This window comes from Azolla caroliniana, unplaced genomic scaffold (genome assembly GCF_043228905.1).
Source record: "Azolla caroliniana isolate FFs.n. ecotype wild unplaced genomic scaffold, voAzoCaro1.0.p SCAF_8, whole genome shotgun sequence".
Classification (NCBI taxonomy): domain Eukaryota; kingdom Viridiplantae; phylum Streptophyta; class Polypodiopsida; order Salviniales; family Salviniaceae; genus Azolla; species Azolla caroliniana.
Genome location: NW_028230443.1, coordinates 3,317,190 through 3,339,059, shown reverse-complemented (window position 1 = coordinate 3,339,059; position 21,870 = coordinate 3,317,190). Strand labels below are relative to the sequence as shown.

The 21,870-nt window shown below is 36.8% G+C and overlaps 2 protein-coding genes across 3 annotated transcripts; one reads left to right on the top strand and one right to left on the bottom strand.

The window, feature by feature from the left end:
• The first annotated feature begins 3,521 nt into the window (after positions 1–3,521).
• On the top strand, positions 3,522–7,124 carry LOC147860808 (uncharacterized). The gene is made up of 2 exons (XM_087323873.1): positions 3,522–3,641; positions 5,120–7,124. Exons 1-2 carry the CDS (start codon positions 3,522–3,524, stop codon positions 6,350–6,352), a joined length of 1,353 nt encoding a protein of 450 aa, XP_087179999.1. The 3' UTR covers positions 6,353–7,124.
• Positions 7,125–12,278: 5,154 nt separating this feature from the next.
• Positions 12,279–20,098, bottom strand: LOC147860807 (uncharacterized). Of its 2 annotated transcripts, XM_087323531.1 has the most exons (8): positions 19,892–20,098; positions 17,294–17,378; positions 17,163–17,204; positions 16,170–16,338; positions 14,015–14,067; positions 13,658–13,867; positions 12,924–12,970; positions 12,279–12,704 (listed from the first exon to the last, which is right to left on the bottom strand). In XM_087323531.1, the coding sequence occupies exons 1-8, from the start codon at positions 20,071–20,073 to the stop codon at positions 12,641–12,643; spliced, it is 852 nt and encodes a 283-aa protein (XP_087179657.1). In that variant the 5' UTR covers positions 20,074–20,098; the 3' UTR covers positions 12,279–12,640. The 2 variants fall into 2 exon arrangements, with proteins under 2 accessions (XP_087179657.1, XP_087179658.1); XM_087323532.1 differs by lacking the exon at positions 17,163–17,204.
• Positions 20,099–21,870: the final 1,772 nt, after the last annotated feature.

Sequence of the window (21,870 nt, the reverse complement as noted above, 5' to 3'; positions counted from 1 at the left end):
GTCAAACGTTTCAAAATTTATGTCTCTAGCATACACACACAATACAATCTTTTTTTGACTCATGCTTCCTTAACAAGAAAGACAATCACTTTCAAATAAGATGAACAATGAAATTCATATACGTTTGCTTGCAATTGAGAAAAAAATAATGATTTATGTTAAGACTTAATGAAGGTCAAACCCCTTCCTACATTGCCACATAAGTGATCTTGTATTGTTTCATTCTCATCTACGTGATAAGCACAACTTGAATTTTCAAGCTAACTTAAAGCAATTGTGAGCAAGTCAATGTGGTAGCAACTAAATTAACTTCGGAAATTGGGAAATCCTCGGGCACATTTGTAATTAGTTGCTTTTGTAGTGTGCATGATATTTAGAAAAGCAATTTGCATCAACAAACATGAAATTTAGGGTAATTAACAAAAAATGACCTAAGATATCCACATGCTGGGTTCAATCAATCTTCTTTCAATGATTTGGCAATCAAGTTTTAGAATAGTGATTGTAAGCAATTGTTTACTATCTTACATGAACTTTAGAGCATAGATATGTTGATGAACTGACATTCACTAGAAGCCAATTCTAAGGGTGTGAGCACAATGAGACGAGCTAAAATGATATATTTCTCATAATTACAAAGTGAATCATGGATATATAACATCGCAACATAAATTTTTGAACTATGGATGATATTGTGATATAGGGACTTGGATAATTTGATATTTATTATTGTTGTTTTATTAGAACCCCTTTGTGAGCAAAGATTCAATGATAATGCATATCATTAATGTGAACTTGTAACTGCTTGCTAATCCAGTTTATTCAGAGACTAAAAGTGGAAACACTCTGTCTAGTTAATGCCGTATATAAATTCTAGTTTTCAATTCCTAACAAGGCTAGCTTGGGCACACCTAAGGTAGGATAAAAATAATATGAATTCAAGCACACGACATGATGTGGGGTGCAACTTGCTAAATAGAACCATTGAAATCCGTTTGTGCAATGTGATTCTAAAAAGTTTTGGATCTTTAATGTCTACCTTTCTCTATCAAAGTACAAAATACAGTGAACCACAAGGGATACATTGTATCTATACTTGTAATTGAATGTCACAATCACGTACTTCCTCCTTAACTTGCAAGTCTAGATACTCTCTTTCTCAAATATGTTTCTCTCCCCTTTGCCAAACAAAAGCCACTTGTTGTAGCATCATCTTCTGGTTCTTAAAGGAGGAGATTGAACAACATGTTTGTTGTGTAGAAGAGAACTATATTACCACCATTTTACATATACCAACAAAACAAACACTTGGTTCTTAGCCATCCCCAAACTTGCCCCTCAAAACTTAGAACCACTACTACAATGAAAAAGAGAGAGGGTCTTGCTGCACAATTAACAAGACATTCATTACAACTATATATACATAGTTGTGCATCAAATTCCACATATTTTCTAGAAAAAAAAATTAATAAAAAAAGCTCATTAGGATGAACATATTAGTGTATGGAATGAAGGCATATCATTTGACGTATCAATGACATACATTACATTGTATATTCACTCAATATGCATAGTTTGGCAGCGGCATAGTACATGTTTCCTTACATATTCATACCAATCTTCTCCATGATTTGATGTAGGTGGTTATAATGACCAATGTTCAGAGGATCAATGTATTTTGATAGTCTCAATTTCATAAATTGGACGAAAAGGATTTCATATGTCGATATCCCATGTCACGATTGCATGGTAAGTGACAATACCACTTGTATAAAGAAGGGTGTGAGTCTACATTGTATTTACAATTTTCATGCTACATACAAAAATTTCTATAAGCATTATAGATCAGACATTTATTGTAGTACATGTTAATAAGACAAGGCAAGATATCGTAACAACTTTGCATTGATAAATGTGTCACGAGTTTGACAATTCTGGTATTTTGGTGCTTGCAACTATGCTCTTTTATAAGCACCCTAGTAAAAGTCCACATAAATATGAATCAAAACATTCTACATAGTTGTAATGTGGCACGAGACTGCCAAGACATTTTATTAGAGACAACATTGGAAGTTGGCAAGTTGCATAACACTGGAGACAAAATTAAGAAGAGGGACCCTAGACATATAACATAGGGAAGTAGTAACAATTTTTTGGTATTGGAGGAAGAAATGAGAAGAAATTACTTCAAGGAAGTTAAAGATGTACAAGAGGAAGGTAGCAAGTTGCCTAGAATTGTAGAGGAAAGGTAGAGAAAACTTAGACAAAACAACTTTCATTGGAAAAGTGGTAGCAACTTGCAAAAGATAAAGGAAGACAAGTGAAGAAATCACCAATTGCCAAAGATGTATTAAGAGATTTATAACCATTGAAGTTCCCAACATTGAGGATGAGAGTCCAAATAGTAGGGACCTTCAACACTGACGTTGTAAAGTAATTGTAACTTGTCAAAAGTTGATGGAGGAAGACGTGGTACAGTAAAGCACATACCAGAATCGGGAGAGACAACGTTCAAGTTGCGTAGTTGGCAAGATTCCCAACAAATCTGGGGAGTGATAGTCTTGGGCCTAGACGCACAACATTTCGCTAAAGAAACATGACATGACAAGGCCTATGTACACCAAGCAATTTGGAGAAACAACATTGGAAGGCAACAACCTTCCTAACTTTGGGGTACGACAACATGAGGGACCCTAGACAAATAATATTTGGAAAGTGGTGGCAACTTGCTATAGAGAAAGGGAAGAAAACACAAAAAGGAGATCCATGGATAGCAATATTGGAGGATGGCAAGTTGAAAGTATTCAAGACCAAGAAAGAAACACGCACAGAGAATTCTAGAATTGAATGTCATTGCAAACTTGCAACTTGTTTACTTGATGAGGCGTCGAAACATGAGATGATTATGACGATACTTTGACATCCCGAGCTGCTAGAAGACATGCACAATGGGACCCAAAAAGAGCATTAGAAGAGTCCTTCTTCGAATATTTTGTTTTGTATCAATGATTCTTATTGTTAATTTGCTAACATTGCCTATTTTATGTACATATTTCCTTTATCCATACTTCAAGTTGAGGAATCTTTTAAAAACGAGTACTTACATAGCATAGATTTGTACCAACGCTAGTAAATCCAAAACTTGTTCGACTACATGTGTGTGTGTGTGGACATGTGCCCATGGGTCAGTAAAAACATTGCTTACCGCAAGACAACTACCCTAAATACGAAAGGGAGAGAAACAAAGTACGTGCACGCTCGTGGCTTTGCTATATCGAGGCCATATTTCTTCAATAATGAGCTAATGTTCTTTCTATGCATGGACAAGAAAAAAATGTCGTGTACAAGGGACCAGCTTAGAAAAGTTAAAAGGAATTTGGTACAGACAACGACCATATTAAATTCGATCTGCGAGTTTTCCCTGGAAAAAGCAAGTCCGAGTGAGCCGGCGATGGGTTCCTGCTAATAAAATCGGGGAACATTGATCATATTAGGGGTAATGAGTCACAAACACGAATCGAATGGAGGAAATGCGAGGAAATCCCGTTACGAACACAAATCAAGCAGAGCAGAGAGGCAATTCAGTTATGAGCACAACAAAGACAAGACGACATCGACATGGCGAAAGTGAGGCCAAGTGGGTGATAAAAAAAAATGTGTGTTTTTTGTTTTGTCCGGGGAAAAAATAAAAGGAGAAAACTAACTTCCCCAGTATTAAGTTCTAGTAGAAAAATAAAGAGCCAACGAAGAGTTAACTAGCTTGTTAAATGACCTTGCGTTTCTTGCTTTTAGTTTTTGGCTTTGCCTTCCTACCCCCGGGATCCTTTTTTTACTTTTCATCTTTTTCTTTCCTTTTATTACGCATTTGCTTTCCTCTGTTTTTGCTTTTTTGCTTTTACCCCCCCCCTTTTTAATTTTCACCTTCCTTTTGCTTTTTATTATGCATTTGCTTTGCTCTGTTTTTTTGCTTTTTTGCATTTACCCTCCCCTCCTTTTTAATTATTTTTCATCGCCCTCTTCCTCTTGCTTTTTTACTGTGCATTTGCTTTTGCTTCGTTTTTTTTTTTGTTTTCCGTTTCGTATGAAGAAAATAGATGTTTTTTTTAATGGAATTTGCTTTTGCTTTTTGCTTTTTGCTTTTTGCTTTTGCTTTTGCTTTTTGCTTTTTTGCTTTTTTGAGCTACTTTTTCTGCCTTATATATATATATATATCTTTCTCTGTCTTTGATTTTGCTTTTTTTATAATGCCTTTTGCTTTTGCTCTTCTTCTTCATTCATCTGCTTCTTCTTTTCTTTTTCTTTGCTCTTACTCTTCTCTTCTGCTTTTACTGTCGATCGGTAGGTCACGTTAGGGTTAGATTTGACGGCGGATTTGACTGACGGAAAGCAGCTCCATCCGTCCGTCAGATCTGACGGATGGGGTAGGGTAGCATTAGCACGTGAAAAGAGAAAGATCTCTCACTGTCTGTGTTAAATTTCTTTTCCATTCAATTAATCAAATTATTACGTTTTTGACCTTACGATAAAAAGAAATACCATAGATTTCTCTCTTTGTCTCCATTCATTTAATCATCTGTGTGTATATATATAGCCTACTACACAAATTCCCTGCAATTAATCAGAGAGAGAGAGAGAGAAGAGTCATCAGAATTAGTAGGTTAGGTTTTGTGTTGTGTTGAGTCATCAGAATTAGTAGGTTTTGTGTTTTGATTCCAAGAACCCTAAAAAAATTCCTCCAAAATGACTTATTAATCACATCTTGAAGCTAAATTCTCTGCAGAAACATCTGCAGCTACGATCAAATCGATTTATATGCAAATAATCAACACATACAGTCCATATTTCTGGCCAATTCAACAGTTATCTGCAACAGAAGGGAATTCGAAGAGAATCTGACCAATTCAACAGTTACCTGCAACAGAAGAGAGAATCTGACTAATTCAACAGTTATCTGCAACAGAAGGGAATTCGGAGAGAATTCAGCTGCATATATATAAAAGTTTGATTTTTGATCAAAATGGGGGGCCAAGATCTGATGGATGAGCTGAGGCTGATCCTATCACAAGAGGAAGGGAATCATGGGAGCTTCTTCATTCCCTGTGACATGAGCCTGCTGCAGGCTCCATACTACGAGGATGATGTCCATGCTCTCTACACGCAATATTCTTCGCCCGATCCCGACCACGAGTATTACCATCGGGAATATTCCTCGCCCGGCACGTGCGACGGAATATTCTCCCCGCTGTCGGTGCTAGATTCAACCCCCAGCAATCATTGCGCCACCGGCGACGGCTATGGCCATGACCACGAGCATGAAGATGACCATCATCATCATCACCACCACCACCACCGTCGCGAGGTGAGGAATATTCTTCAGAATCAGAATCAGGAGGAATATTCACAATCCCACTGCAGGTATGGTACGATTGATGGGGATCTAATTGATACTCCTCCACCCACTACTACTACTATTACTACTCCTCCTACTGCTAATAATAGTACTAATACCAATGCTAATAATTATTATTGTTATAAATTTAATAGTAATAATAATAATAATTGTAATTGTAATATCAATGCTACTACTAATAATTATAATAATAGTACTAATACTGATGCTACTAATAACAATACTATCACTACTAATAATAGTAATAGTACTACTACTAATGCTAATACTACTATTTCTACTTCTACTGCTGATAATAATAATAATAACAACAATAATATAAGTAATAATAGCAGTAAATCAAATGTAATGGGGAAATTTGATGGTAATGATAAGAATGTGGCAAAGGTGGTGGAGAAAGAACAAGAAGGAGAAGGAGAAGAGGGAGAGGAGGTCTTCAATCCGTCGCCGCCAGCTCAGCTGCAGCGGCGCGCATCGTCGTCACGGGGCCCTCGGGCCCCGTGCCCGGGCAATGCCGATGCCACGTCATCATCATCATCACCGGAGGCGAGGGGGAGTAAGGCCGGGGGGTACGTGCGGGAGGTGGCGTTCGCGCGCGCGGCCATGCGGCCGGTGGACTGGGGGGCGCTCCTCTCGGCGGCGGGTGGGGCGAGGCGGGCGCGGCGCAACGTGAGGCTGTCGAGCGACCCACAGACGGCGAGCGCGAGGCGGAGGCGGGAGCGCATCAGCGGGCGCATCCGTGTGCTCCAGCAGCTCGTGCCCAATGGCGCCAAGCTCGACACCGCCTCCTTGCTCGAAGAAGCCGTCCATTACCTTAAGTTCCTACAATCCCAAGTCAATAATGCCCTTATTGCCCCTACCACCACCACCACCATCCCCACCCCCTCCTCTTCTACCATATGCCAATTCCCAACACACATGAACCAAACCCACTTCTTGTGACATTGTATGGACCAAACATAAAAAAGCAAAAAGCAAAAAGCAAAAATAGATGAACTCTCTCCCAAACTAAGATTCAATCTCTCATACAAATGGAGCTCATTTTCATGAGATTCTTCAATTACTATTCCTCCGGCCTTTCGATGATGATGATGATGATGATGATGATGATGATGATGCCGCGACCATGACCATGGCGAATCAGCGCATTCCCTTGGTAGCTAGCTTCTAATGGGCAATCCCTCTCAATAACAATAATTCCCGGCTTCGATTGTTACCAATGGTAGCTTCTAATAGGAAACCCGTCCATAACAATACTTGGCTCGAGTCCGTGAACAATGCTAGCTTCTAATGGGAAACCCCTCAATAACAATTCCCGGCTTTGATCGTGACCATTTACTGATTGGCGCAAGCAATGGTAGCTTTGACGTGACCATGGCGATTGATCGGGGGGAAATAATCGTCAGTCAGTAGCCGAGTGTCTAGTGGGTGTTCATGTTGGTTCTGGTCTGAACTCATGTTAATTCGGTTGGCCGGATTAGTTCCCAACTTCCGCAACTACATGTTGGAACACACAATGTTGTGTTTCCAACCTTTGGGGGGGATCTTGTTGGGCCCAAATCTCTAAATTGTCCTACCATCCCACTTTATTTTGATGCGGGGAGTGTGCTAATTATAAAGCATTGTGTGTAATTCCCTTGTTAGATCTTGATTTGTTGCTTCTAATGCCACCAATGGTACCGAATTTGTGGTTTGTCACCTGTTGACGTCTCAATCATAATCTCCAAGTGACATTAGATTATCTTGGTGCAACCATAGGACATTAGAACTAATATTGTGTGGTCGGAGCTATGAATTAGAGGATACTATGAGACTCATGAGTGTATGCTGGGAGTTTACCTCACGAAGTACCAAACTCATAAGTGTATGCCCAAGGTTTATCTCAACTTGGAAGTGTCAATATTCTACTAAATTTAGTTAATCACTATTTTCCAATATAAATGTCTATCCATAATATGTTTATAGGAATCTCCTTATGCTATGCTACCTATGTTGTGTTGTTGGTGTTGTTTATATGTTTCAACATTGTTTTATATTATATGTGTTAGGAAACTCCTTACAATACCAACTAGATTGCAATCAAACTATATATAGTAGGCTCGATCAAATCTTTGTAGCCAATTATAGACATCGCCAAGCTTGGCATGATCACAATTATACTTATGGTGATGTTATACTTGGTGTGATTATGATGTGGGTTCATCGACATTTATTTACTAGGTGCCATCGAATATCCAATATGTTCACCCATATATTCGTGCATATATTAAATCGGAAACTGTGTTGTGTGCACTATCAAAGTTTGGTTTAGTAGTCATGTGGAGCATCATGTTGATACTAGCACCTATATACCTTGAATGTCAATAAACAATTTCCCTCTTTATCGATCTACACTTTGATGAGTAAAACTTGATCATTCTTCTACGAACACTCGTGTGTTAAAGTATTCATTTATATTGTGTGTACTTAGGAATGTGACAAACAAATAATTAATATAATAACTTCATTCGATGATGTTTCATGGTTTAACAAATCGAGAAAGTATGACTAGGGTCAAAAATGTTACTTATTGTGGGCATGCATACCACGTAATACACCATCAACAATACATTGTAGACAGAGACTCACATACACGTGTGTGTCGAGCACTTCTAGAGAGTCGCACTATCTTTATTTGTATTAAAACAAGTGGTCAAATACAAACCAACACTTATTGAAAGACTTCATTCCTTAGGTTCATTATTTGGTGGAGGAGATTAATATATATATATAATATGAGCTCTCAAACACACCCTTTTTCTTTTCAATCATGGGAAATTTTCTTTATTTAGTAGTACCCTTAGGCATTACCCAATGTATAATGTATGAACTCTAGAAACTTCGTATGCATTTAAAGATTGTAACTTATTGATAGTCTACTTTTATAATGCCAAGGTGCACTTTAGCATTAGAGCATTCTCCCTGCCGACATTGATTTCATATGTGAAGTATACTATATTATTTTGAATGACTTTCATATCAAGTATGTTAGATAGTGTGTTGTTAATCACTGTACAATGTCTAATCAAGGAGGAACATAATGACCTAGTACCATTTGTACACGATGTTGTGGCAATAAGTTGATGTTACATGACTGATTTCAAAACCATAAGAGTTCAATAATGATGAGCAAATCAAACCCATAGGAATAAATGTATACAGATAGCCAAAGCTAGAAGCATTTTAGAATAGTCAAAATAGTAAGCTACTATGAGACCCAACAATTTTAGTTTAAGTACATAATCAAGATTTTTAAATACAATCCAACATCATCAAAGGTTCACATTACTAAAGTTTATCTTGCTCGTACAATACAAATGTTGTACAAATCCTTAAAGGAGTGTTCAATGGCCACTAGCCATGAAGCGCATGCATACCCCTGCTCAAATGGAGTGACATGGGGTTCAACTTACAACATAAAAAGACATATATGGACAACTTTATAAAATTGATAGGATTTGTACCAAGGACAAAATCATGTCATTAAGTGGGTAAATGACATAAGATGATGACCTAAACATCCAAACGCATTGTGACAAATACTTATAGTCTCCTTATGTGTCTTGTGGATAAGAATAAATATATTACCAAACAACAAACAAGTCTAAAAAAAACAAAAGTTGAAAATCATTTGTGTACTCCTTTTGGATGGGCCATATTCTTTTGCCTAATTGTTGGATCACCTTGAGAAAGAAAAAGAGATTTGGACCATTATTGTGGATGGACATCACCAACAAATGAGTACTCATTCTAGGGCACATGGTTGTTGTTTTTGCTTTGTAGGTGTATGGGGCACATGGTGGTTGTTTTTGCTTTGTAGGTGTATGTGGTTGTGAACATACGGAAGAAGCATATGCAATATATAATTCGAAACCCATATACTAATGGCATGAAACGAATTTCCAAGACCCATAAAGTGATGAGTTCCACGTGGGTTTTCATCCAAGGGGTGAGGCTAACATCGAAGTAAGAACCAACTGCAAAATAGCCACATTTAAAAAAGTCCACATATCCAAATCAAGGATGGAATGGTACACACAAAAGTAGTGAGCAAATTGAAAGCTGTAAGTGTTTGTTTTTAATATATGAAGATTTTTTTGGAAAAGGAAAAGGGCTTAGTGGATAAACATATACATATAAATACACACATAATATTGTTAAGATATTTTTTCACGTGGACACTAATGGTCGATTGCCCATGTGAATACATGCCATGTGGATCCATGATCCAATCAGAACAAGTGGCAAGTGACAATAGTTGGTGGTCCTAAAACTTGGGGTATGGTGCCTCTCGGCATCCTCCTATTGGCTTGCCACCGATGAAGCGATGTGATGGATTTTAATTTAGAAAATACACCATCTCTTTTCTTGCAAGGTCATCAGCAAATTTGTATCAAAACCAATTATTATAAATAAGACAATCCAATCCATTCTTTTGTTTTGGATGTTGTGTATTCACATTCAATTTTTTAATATTAATGGAAAGTTTCGTCCCCCAAGAGAAAAGTGTCACAATGTACTCATTTCTCTCTTCTATCTTGAATCACTCTAGGAATCGTTTGTAGCCTCACCATGTTTTTTATAATAATCATTTTTAAATCAATTAACAATAATCTTCTCACTAGCATGTGATCAAGCCTCATGCTTATTCGCTGACAATTGCATAGAATATTTTGTGGAAAGACATCTAACTATATACAACCTATACATCGTTCATTGTAAAGTGTTTTAAGAGGGAAAGAGTGAACGATTGGTTTGTTAAATGAGTAGAATTTATGTTGCTCATTTTTTTAAACGTTGTAATTCCCCTCTTGTGGTTCATTGTAGCTCAAATGAGAAATGTGCCTTTCAACTTGGCATGCAACAAAAGAAGAGTTTAATTCTTCTCAATTAAGTTTGTTGTTTCTCCTAACTTCTAAGCTGAAATGTGACCACTTAAATATTTGGAGAAAAATAAAATTGAGTTGCATGATACTTCTCCTTTGAACAAGGGTAAGAAAAATTGTGTTCGAAAAAAGGAAATCAAAATTGAAAGCCAAGTCCCTTCAAAGATAAGGACCAAGTAAAGTATGCCACTATAGCACTATAATAAATATAGGGTAAAGTGCCATTGAGCATGAGGATTGCTGGTTACCATTACATTCTTTCAACACATTAATTGCAAAAAGAACCTCTCTAAACAATGTAGTTGAAAACCGTTTTTTCTAAAGAATATCTTTATATTCTTCGTCAACATTTTTTTATCTTTGCAATCACATGTTGGCAGTAGAAAATGCCAACCTGCTTAAGCCAAGTGTATTGAGCTTTGCTGTGAATTGATAATTCAATGATTGTGATGCAATCAATTGGACCTATATACAACGGATACATACCAAACCTCTCTCCTTGCTACATCATCAAAATGTTTTGGTGATTAGGATGGATCTCCGATCGCATGACAACATTGCTCCACTGTGTCAAGGATTACTTAGTGAAGAATTTGGACCCGTTGAACCCTTGACTTCAATTTTGAAAGACCATACTCTTCGTAAATGAGCTAACTTGTTTGATTGATTAATTATACGATTTTCTACCTTATTTTAAGGCTCTCAAATTTCACTTGATATAATATTTGAGTTTGTTTTTATATCGTGGAGCAATTTCTTCAAAACAATGCCACAAGCCCATGACTCACACCTCGAGTCATGGGCGCCTTCTTTACCTATAGAGAAGGGCCTCACCTCAATCCATGGGCAACTAATTGTATGAAAATGTTTTGAAACCTACGATTCCCACTTCAAAAGATCTTGGAGATTGATATTGATATATTGGTGTGTCTAAACATATTTAAGTTAGTGTTTCAAACAAGCAACTCCTAACTCAAAAACTCATTGAAAGCACCCCCAAAAAAACCCATGACCCCATGCACCAAACCTAATATTATCTTCATTTTTCCCTTAGATGAGATCTTTACTCGAGCTAGACTTCCTTATTCTGCAACCTACAACAGATGCTACATAGTGCTACATAGTACCATGACACAAACATTCCTAGTGCATCAGCACTCCCCACCACCAAAGTCTTGGACAACTAATTGTATGAAAATGTTTGAAACCTTCAATTCCCACTTTGGAAGATCTTTTGTAACTTTGCTATATTCCAAACAATAAGAATGTCTAAATTATTGAATGGGTGAACCGTGGAGATTGAACCTGCACAGGCTGGACATAAATCAGCAGCTTGACTGCCAGACTCAGGGATGAAAGTTAGCCTCACTGATACTAATGTCGCCAAGTGGAAGGGCCATCGCGCATGGATAAAAGTTACTCTAGGGAATAACTTTCAAGGTGTAATGCTATGGAATTCATGTCAACCATTTTCTCTCCCTTCCAAGTATCTGACAAATCTCACAGTAGTGTAATCAATTGGTCGAAAACATAGCAATCAACCATGATTCTAATGCATTGGAGAATTCTGTTTTTGGGTAGCTCCAATAGACATGGGATTTTGTTACTCCAATGTTTTGCTTAGAAAAGATGTTCCCAATGGGTGGGTTATCTATATTGTCATTAAATGTATTTTGAATAAGTTTCAAGTTAGGAGCTGCTTGTTTGAAACACAACTTAATATGGTCAGATGCACCAATATATTAATATAAGGGGGGTGGGGTACCACAGTCTCCCCAGTAATAACCATTCAGAATTCCCAATCTTGTTTTACAAAAAAAAACCATGTAAACATTACTCGACTTACTTGACATACTTATTCTATTGCATCTTGAACTTTCAAGCATTCCCTATATAATCATTGTGATAAATAGAACAGTCTCTATCACATTGCAACAAGGATGAAGCTTAAAGTAATCCACCTGTATAGATTTACATTGCATGGATGAAGAATAAAAAACTTGCAAGTGATGTGTCCATTTACTGGATAAATGTAAAATTGTAAATATGAAACTAAGTGACCCCTAACATTTCATGTTTATGTATCTCTGGCACCCTAATATGCATCCCACATGGAAAACAAGCATGATGCAGTACAACTGTGCCCAAGCCTGTTTGTTTGTTAGCAGATGTTTCTGTTCTATTGTATCATTTCACTGATTACAAATAGTTGATATATACAGAATCATCCTCTGGACCATCTGGGAATAATTTCAAAGTAGACAGCATTGCTTAGCTTCCCTGGTTCAATCAGTCAAAGATTGCATTAGACTGAAGCTGACAGATTGACTTGGATCTCATCACTAATGCTTTTCAAAATTCTGTCCCGCCTGCAAGAGACTCACTGATAAATACAGTTTTCTTCAAATCTCATATAGTCATATAGTCAGAGCATCATGATGAGCAATGGCCATCATATGGTCACAAACAGCCCTTATATTATCCTAAATAATGCATACAAAAATGCAGTTCAATAATATATTTGTTTTGCACTATTTCATTTTTAGAAAGACTTTTGAGGTAAGATCACTCACATCAGAGTTGCTTACCTTCTCTTGTTTATGTTTACTTCAGCCAGCCAAGCAGTCAAATATACCTGTAGCTTATAAAATTCAAGCTTGAAACTTTAAACCAAAAAATCAATCATACAAGTTTAACTTCAAAAAGCCATTCAGTGTAACATATGTACATTATCACAGGTTCAATTCTAAAAACTAGTTCTTGTAAAAATCCAATCAATTAGCATGGTTTAAATAAATGAGAGAACAAGCATTAATTTCCACAAAACATAGATCCCAATACCCTGACAATATCTTCAAATTTCAGGGTTGGTGAGCTGAAAAGCATTAATTTCCACATAACATAGATCACAATACCCTGACAAAATCTTCACTTTCAGGGTCGGTGGCCTGAAACAAATAGAAACAAAGATTTTGTAACTCGACTTCAAGAAGACCTATGAATTTTCTATGGGAGTGGATTATTCAATTGCAGGGTTACAGTTCTTCAGGCACAAGCTACAAACTGGGTCATATTTTGACCATGTGGACGATATAGACATCTGCAACCATCTTCACAATCAACAAGTTTTGAATCCAAATCCTATATTAAGTTTTCCTCTTAATTACATTCTAGCTACATTTCGTCAAAAATGTTATATATCATATCCTTGTTTGAATGTTCTCAGGATAAATATCATGATTCTCAACATTACTTTGTAATCCTTTTTAATGTACATTTACATATCCATTTCCTGTTTTCAGGAACCATATGGTAGCTTTACCTGTAGAACTTCCCGTTTTATCTCTTCTCCAGAAATTCTTTTAAATCCCATGTCAACATCTTGTGTTTGTCCTCCGAGAATTACACCTGGAATCTTTAAATTAGTTTGCACAAGTATATCATGCATCATCCTTTCTGAAGTTTTTTTCCCTTCATATTCATCTTCGACTCCTAAATATAACAATGAATGAAGCTCCGAGACAATCAGCCACTACAAACGAAAGCATCCAGAAAAATCATGTGAATGCACAGGGCTATGAAGCCAAATAGTTTTGCAAATACAGCAACAAGTGTAGGTTATCATCTCTGTTGAGGAGAGGCACAAGCATAAAAGACTCATTCAATACGAATTAAATACCTTGATTTGGATTTCCAACATAAACATATCCAGTATTTCCTTAGCTAGCATCTCTGTTGAGGAGTTAATAAAGAAGAGACCATCAGTGTAAATAAATGAAATAAAGATGGCAAAACACCCACAAAACTTACTAACAAATGCTAAATGATAAATGTCACAAATGTGGCATGTGAGTGATATCTCTCCATCCTGTGAACTTTCAATAGAAATCACTTCTTACATTACTACCATTTTTCAAATGACCAAGATACAATGCATGCATCTATTTGTCATGAACAAATACCTGCATAATGTGTATGCGTGCGTGTTTTCTTATAAGACATCCATCCTTCAATTCCACACACATGATTGTGATTTCTGGCTATTTGGAAGAGTTTTTTGTTGGCTGGCAACAGAACACTATTCTCACATACCCACACATGGTTCATAAGAGGCTTCATCGGATGCCACAGAATATGTATCTCCATCTGGTGCCCACCCACTATGCACCATGCATATGCTTCTCACCTTCACCAGTCATTAAATGAGTATTGCATACTCATTTAAAATACTCATTTAATGACTGGTATTGTATCAGTCTGACCTTGTTTCACAAGCTTCCGTTTCTTCTCAAGATAGGACAAAAAAGCTCAATCTAGGAGAGTTCAGGATTCTGATGGATTTCTACAGCACATTGGCTCTCTTTAATGCAGATTATGATGGATATATTTGAACTCTCCATGCACATACTCAACTGTGAAGATGGTAAGGAGCTTCCAACCAAATGTTTCGCATCATAGTTCTAGCTATCCTAAAGGCTCAAAGACTTGTGGAGCAGGACTGCTGTGGTTAGGAACATTTGCATCAATATATATGATACTGGACACTCCTCGTGCATTGGGTCAACAAATAGACTAAGCATCAATAAGCAGAAACATAAACGTCACGTAATTTTAAGAGTGTTTTCTATACCTTGGACCATACCTTGGACCTAATTTGGGGCGCTATCACAAAATGTGCACTCTAAGAGCACATATGGGGATAGATTTACAACTTGGGGCTGATCATTGATTATATCTAACAATACAGATTCTCGCAACATAGTATTGCTGATCAAAATCGTGTTGACAACTGAGGATACATCATTAAGGATCACAAAACCATCTATTATAGCTGATATTGAGAAAAGGACAGCACCAATGGTCATTTTGGAGACTCCCAGAAACACAGGGGTAAAAGAAACATTGAGACAGAGCAACAGGATGTTATCTGCCCTCTTTACCCATTAGTCTCTGCATTTAGAAACTGAATTGTATTGCGGGAGGTCAACAAATGTGAAAGCTTGAACTACAAAGAAACTGGATGGACTCACTAAAAAATATGGTGCCACCTTTAATCCATTTGAAGGATTTTGGCCTGATTGAGATCTCTCTTGCATTGTACCCAATGAAAACCAAATAATGGCTCTGGAATCCCAATACACATCCTCGATTCGAGTACATGATGTGCTTATAAATATAACTACAAAGGATAGGCAAGGGGATGAGTATATATCTCAAAGTGGCTTTAGTAGCTCAAGATGAGGAAGTTGAGGAGTCTCAACGCTAATGTCCTGCCAAAGGTTTCTGTGTTCTCACTTGTCTTCCAGGCCAAGAAGCACCCAACCTGACTATATTCCTAAGCTGCGTCCCCAACTCTTTTTAAATGGAACTTGTAACACTTGACTAAAAAAACTACAATCCATTTCTCCGAGGATCAACACTCTTTGAGAAGACATTCAACAGACGGAAACATAACTTCCACAAGCAATGCAGGTTATGTAAAGTTACATCACATTACAAAAACATTATGTGGCATTGAAAGGCCATTGCATCTATTTATTAATAGATTGTTTTCCTGTACGATCTCAATTATTAACAGGAATATGTTAGCAGGTCAAATTTCTTCATTCTCCCAGAAAACATGGTTTTATAATAGATGTACAAAACCCATTGGAATTTCTATAAAGTCCAGTTCAGCTTTCCTTTCACAATAGATGTTTTTGGATTGGTAGTGGGGTTGGCCATTACACAGCTCCTAGAATTGATTAGACCTTGTTTAGCATACTAACATTGTAATTACATTGTAATTTTACTTCTGCACAATCGCCAAAATTCCTCAAAGAAAAGATGAATACCATGTGTAGTGAGTGAGAATGATGAAAAAACAGCTGAACCATCCCCATCTCCTGTGTCCTCACTAAGGAATTTCTGATTGGAAAATTCTACAAGAGGACTACCAATCGGACCTTTTAAGTATGTTCGCATTGAATCTTTTGCCTTCAACATCATTGACAGAGAGTCTACCTAAACAAATCAAAAGTCTATATCAACTTTTTGGGTTACATGTTCAAGACCTAGATTGGCACCTTAATCATACTTATCATGCATACCTACAATATAAAGGAGACGAAAAACAAGGAGATTTAAGATGATGAGTGGAATTAAGGGGAGATAATAGAAATAGCATTTTAGTTAAGCAATGGTTAGTGACTCGTTTATCTGTTTGTAGAAGAGATGGTTATATGGTATTTCGGTATAATGTGGCCTCCTGATTAAGATTGTCAGGTGCAATGCTATCATTCTCTCATTTCCTCGAATCACACATGCGTCTATTCCCCCCACGAACTCTTTGGGAGAGGAATCCTTAAGTTTAGAAAGCCTAAAATGAGGATATTTTCACAAGCATATCATAGCTTCTTAGCCTTTAGTAAGACATCATAAAACATGTACAACAGATGTTTCTCTGGCAGTAGTAGAGCATGGCAGCCATTGGATCTTCATTTTGACAATGCTTGATGCAAAATAAAAAAGATATATTAACATTGATATGTGTGCTAGCTCTGTTATGGCTGACCCTAATAGTAAAAAAGAATGCTTATTTAGTAATAGCTCTAACATAGTACAATATATTCACAACACACTATCTACTTTGAGGTTATAAGAAGTCTGACACATTGTCAATGCATATAAAGACCTGGGAATGTAACTATGTTCCAAACTAATTCATCTGTAACAGGCACTGAATGACAGTAACGACAGACCAACTGAATGCTAAGAGTCTAAATGAATAAATACGTTCCTGGAAATTCCATGCCACTATGATTTTTAATTTAACTTTTTCAACAAACCAAGTTTTCGTAGCTCCTCAATAAATCCAAGCAATAGCGCTCCTACACATTATTCAAATAAAAAAAATTAAAACCAAAAACTAGTACTTCATTCTTAAGTTGATAAATTTTGTATGTATGATCTACCGTACCCCCTGGAGAAAATACTTTTTACATGCCTTTGTTCTTATGCCTTTCATTTCCTGTAGGACTCCTAAATTTAGTGATTTCACATACCTATCATGTCAGCAGAAATGGAGAATCAGAAAGGAGAAGACATGAAAGAACTCGAAATTTTCAACCAATGTGAAGATCTACTTCAGTTAACAGGATGTTACGCGCAGTAGGCAACTGAAGACTAGAGGTATATTAGGAATTACTATTCTTGATAAGGTGATATTCGGGGTGCAACCTCACGTCTTCAAACCCTAGATTTTCCCTTACTCAGAATAGGAATTAGACTATAACCCATTAACTAGAATGATCATATTTCAGTTAATGTGGCCTCCGCTTTAACTAGAACTAGTTTATGTCTCATCAACATCTCCTATAGTAATGCACATCTGTATATTTAGCTTTGCTTGATACAAATTGCTCATTTACACCTACTCAAATGCTGTTTTCCTTTTTTAGCAAACCATCATAACTATATTAATAAAACCCTTACTCAGAATAGGAATTAGACTATAACCCATTAACTAGAATGATCATATTTCAGTTAATGTGGCCTCCGCTTTAACTAGAACTAGTTTATGTCTCATCAACATCTCCTATAGTAATGCACATCTGTATATTTAGCTTTGCTTGATACAAATTGCTCATTTACACCTACTCAAATGCTGTTTTCCTTTTTTAGCAAACCATCATAACTATATTAATAAAACCCTTACTCAGAATAGGAATTAGACTATAACCCATTAACTAGAATGATCATATTTCAGTTAATGTGGCCTCCGCTTTAACTAGAACTAGTTTATGTCTCATCAACATCTCCTATAGTAATGCACATCTGTATATTTAGCTTTGCTTGATACAAATTGCTCATTTACACCTACTCAAATGCTGTTTTCCTTTTTTAGCAAACCATCATAACTATATTAATAAAACCCTTACTCAGAATAGGAATTAGACTATAACCCATTAACTAGAATGATCATATTTCAGTTAATGTGGCCTCCGCTTTAACTAGAACTAGTTTATGTCTCATCAACATCTCCTATAGTAATGCACATCTGTATATTTAGCTTTGCTTGATACAAATTGCTCATTTACACCTACTCAAATGCTGTTTTCCTTTTTTAGCAAACCATCATAACTATATTAATAAAACCCTTACTCAGAATAGGAATTAGACTATAACCCATTAACTAGAATGATCATATTTCAGTTAATGTGGCCTCCGCTTTAACTAGAACTAGTTTATGTCTCATCAACATCTCCTATAGTAATGCACATCTGTATATTTAGCTTTGCTTGATACAAATTGCTCATTTACACCTACTCAAATGCTGTTTTCCTTTTTTAGCAAACCATCATAACTATATTAATAAAACCCTTACTCAGAATAGGAATTAGACTATAACCCATTAACTAGAATGATCATATTTCAGTTAATGTGGCCTCCGCTTTAACTAGAACTAGTTTATGTCTCATCAACATCTCCTATAGTAATGCACATCTGTATATTTAGCTTTGCTTGATACAAATTGCTCATTTACACCTACTCAAATGCTGTTTTCCTTTTTTAGCAAACCATCATAACTATATTAATAAAACCAATATAATTAACTTGACGAAAGAAACCACCAGAATTACAAAATGGTCCAACATATTTAGATTAGCATGCAATCTACAATCAAAGAAACAACAGATTACATAAAAAGTTTAGTGTTGATCTCAAAGTCATGGCAGGGCAGTATTCAAGCATTGGAACTAATAGAAGTCATAAAAAAATGCTGCATATCAGCTAAATTTGGAATAACATACCAAAATACTATCACAGAAGCATCAGATCTCATTAGAATATTGGCTTTGATCTGAGATTCATACCAAAATACTATCCAAGCTTAGAAACTCAAATACAAGGAAGAAAATGTTGTTTCTAAGCTATAAACAATTAAATTCATAGCAGAGTTACCATCCAAGCATTGAAAACTACGAAAGGAAAGAACCACTTTGCTAATCTGATAACATCACACAAACCATTAGACTCCAACAATACCAAAATACTATAATAGAAGCATTGGATTTCCTTTTTTTACTGAGCCACTGGTACTGAAATTACCCTCCAAGCATCTCAGCTACAGAAATCAAGTGAGCTTGTCCCTAAAATGTAAACAACAGGACTCATACAAGAAGATTATTGACGCCAATACATAAATACTGAGGTTCATACTGAAAATACTATACTAGCAACAGAATTACATTTAAATGTTGTGTATAAGCAAGACACGGAATTTGGAGTAAGACAATGTACAAATGATCTAACCATGAGATATCAAGAAAATATTAGCAAAGTGAAAAGGGGCAGGAATTAAAAAGAAAGAATATGGAAAATTAACTGAACCCGAACAAACATACCAAAATAAACTATGGAAGAATCTGATGATCTTACTCGATGGAACAGAGACGACAGAAACAAGGAAAGAAAGACATATGATTGGCAGTTTGTTTTTTTTTTTAAAAGGATGTTCTTAGTAAAAAGCTAATATTTAGCCAGGAAACGGAAAACGAATGAATGAACAACTAACCTTTCAGAGAGGATAGAATTGACCAAGGAAGTGGCCGAGGAGAGAGCGCAGGAAGAAGAAGAGTTCCAGGCCACGATTTGCTTGGAGAGGGAGGACCACGAGTTCCTCACGCTCCTCTGCGCAGCAGGTCGCCATAGCCTGGGTCCTGCGGGTGAAGAGGGGCTACTAAAGCTCCCATCCATGGATAAAACGCCCCGCCCCGCCCCCCAACTACGACCTGTCTCTCTCCTCCTCCTCCTCCTCCTCCTCCTCCTCCTTCTTCTTCTGATGCTGATTCTGATTCTGATTCTTCTGATTATGATTATGATTCTGATCCTGATCCTGATCCTGATGATTCTGATTCTGAGTCTTTACTGGTAGTGGTGAGGAGTAGAAACAGAGTATTTTGTTGATTCTATGGGAACAGAGTAGAGTATTATTTATGTATTGATTCTGTGGGAACAGAGTAGTAGTATGTATTAAATTATGTATTGATTCTGTGGGAACAGAGTAGTGTTCCTATAATTTATGTATTTGTCCGACATTTGTCCGGCCGCTCAACGGGAGCATAGTGGGCGGTGATCCGCTTGGTGGGGGGGGGGGGGGGGGGTGCCCACGGGAACCTTCCGCTTCTTCTAGGGTGGGTTTAGGGTTTAGGGTTTACAAATGTCAGCTCTTCCATTTGATATGGTCCTCCGCGGTCCGATTGAGCGTGGGCTTTTGCCTTCGTACCCGAACCTCGTCTGTCTCTTATCCTATACACTCCCGTCGCCACCTCCTGGGAAGCATACAAAACCTTGTCCATACCACACACCCCCCTCAATATTGCCATCGATCTACTCTGCACATTGGCATCTCTTCTCTGCACTCTCAAATGGCATCGAATCTGTTGAACTTTCAACGGAAAAAATCTTCACCTTCCTTCCCCCCAAAACTAAAACACCTCTTTCTATACACACACAAAAAAAAAGAATTCTAGCACCGTTTCCCTTCTATTAGAGGATCTTCTCCGCATGTTTCCGAGATATCCTTACCCACGAGTGTCTAGTATGGATAGATGTGAACACATCGTCCATTTCATCATGTGCGGAGTTGATGCAAACTTCGTTAGAGAGCGTCATCGCCAAGATTGTAGTGTCACCTCTTATGCCATTGCCTAATATTGTTATATAACATGGAATAAGGGGAAAGGCTAATCTGGTTAAACGCATGTCATATTCATATGCTTCATTCAAGTCACACTTTATAAGCTACATTGGGGTTCTTGTGTGGATCATTGTTTTGCTATTGCATGGCCAAATGTCCTAAAAACAAGAACCGAGAAGAATACATGTGAGGTCATAAGTGCTCAAAATATGGAGGTTTTTGAGATGATAGAAGCTCACAAAACGAAAACTCCTTACACAACGAGATGTTACAAAGTTAATACAAAGTTCAAACTATAGATATTAATTTGTGAGATATATTGTTTTTCTAAAAACTTGTGATACGTATTCTAGAGGTAAAATATGTTAATTACATAGAATACACTAAATACTTCATAAAATTTAAAGTTTTTATTTTTAAAAATATTTTAAATTTTTTTTGGAAACGTTTAATATGTAAAATACTTGAAACATTTTTAAATGGCTATTCTAGAATGCAATATACTTCAAAGCATTCTAAAGTGTATTCAAAGTATAAAATACTTGTTTTTTTAACAACTGTGTGAACCTCAAATCAAAACAAAGTCATAAGGAATGAAAGCGACCAGTTGGAATGTGCGTGGGATTTGTTCTAAGTTTAAAATGCGGGAGTTGTGGAGAAATGTAATTCGAATTGATTGGAATGGTTTTATGTGCAATTGAATATAAGGAACATAAAAATGTTGGTTCCATGATTTGTGATTAGGGCTATGCTTTGTTTTATGAAGGGATAAATCAAGAAGGTTTGTTTGTAAAGAATTTATCTCAATCACAAGGGATGTTTTGGGTCAACAAATTGTTATTGAGAATTTGTGT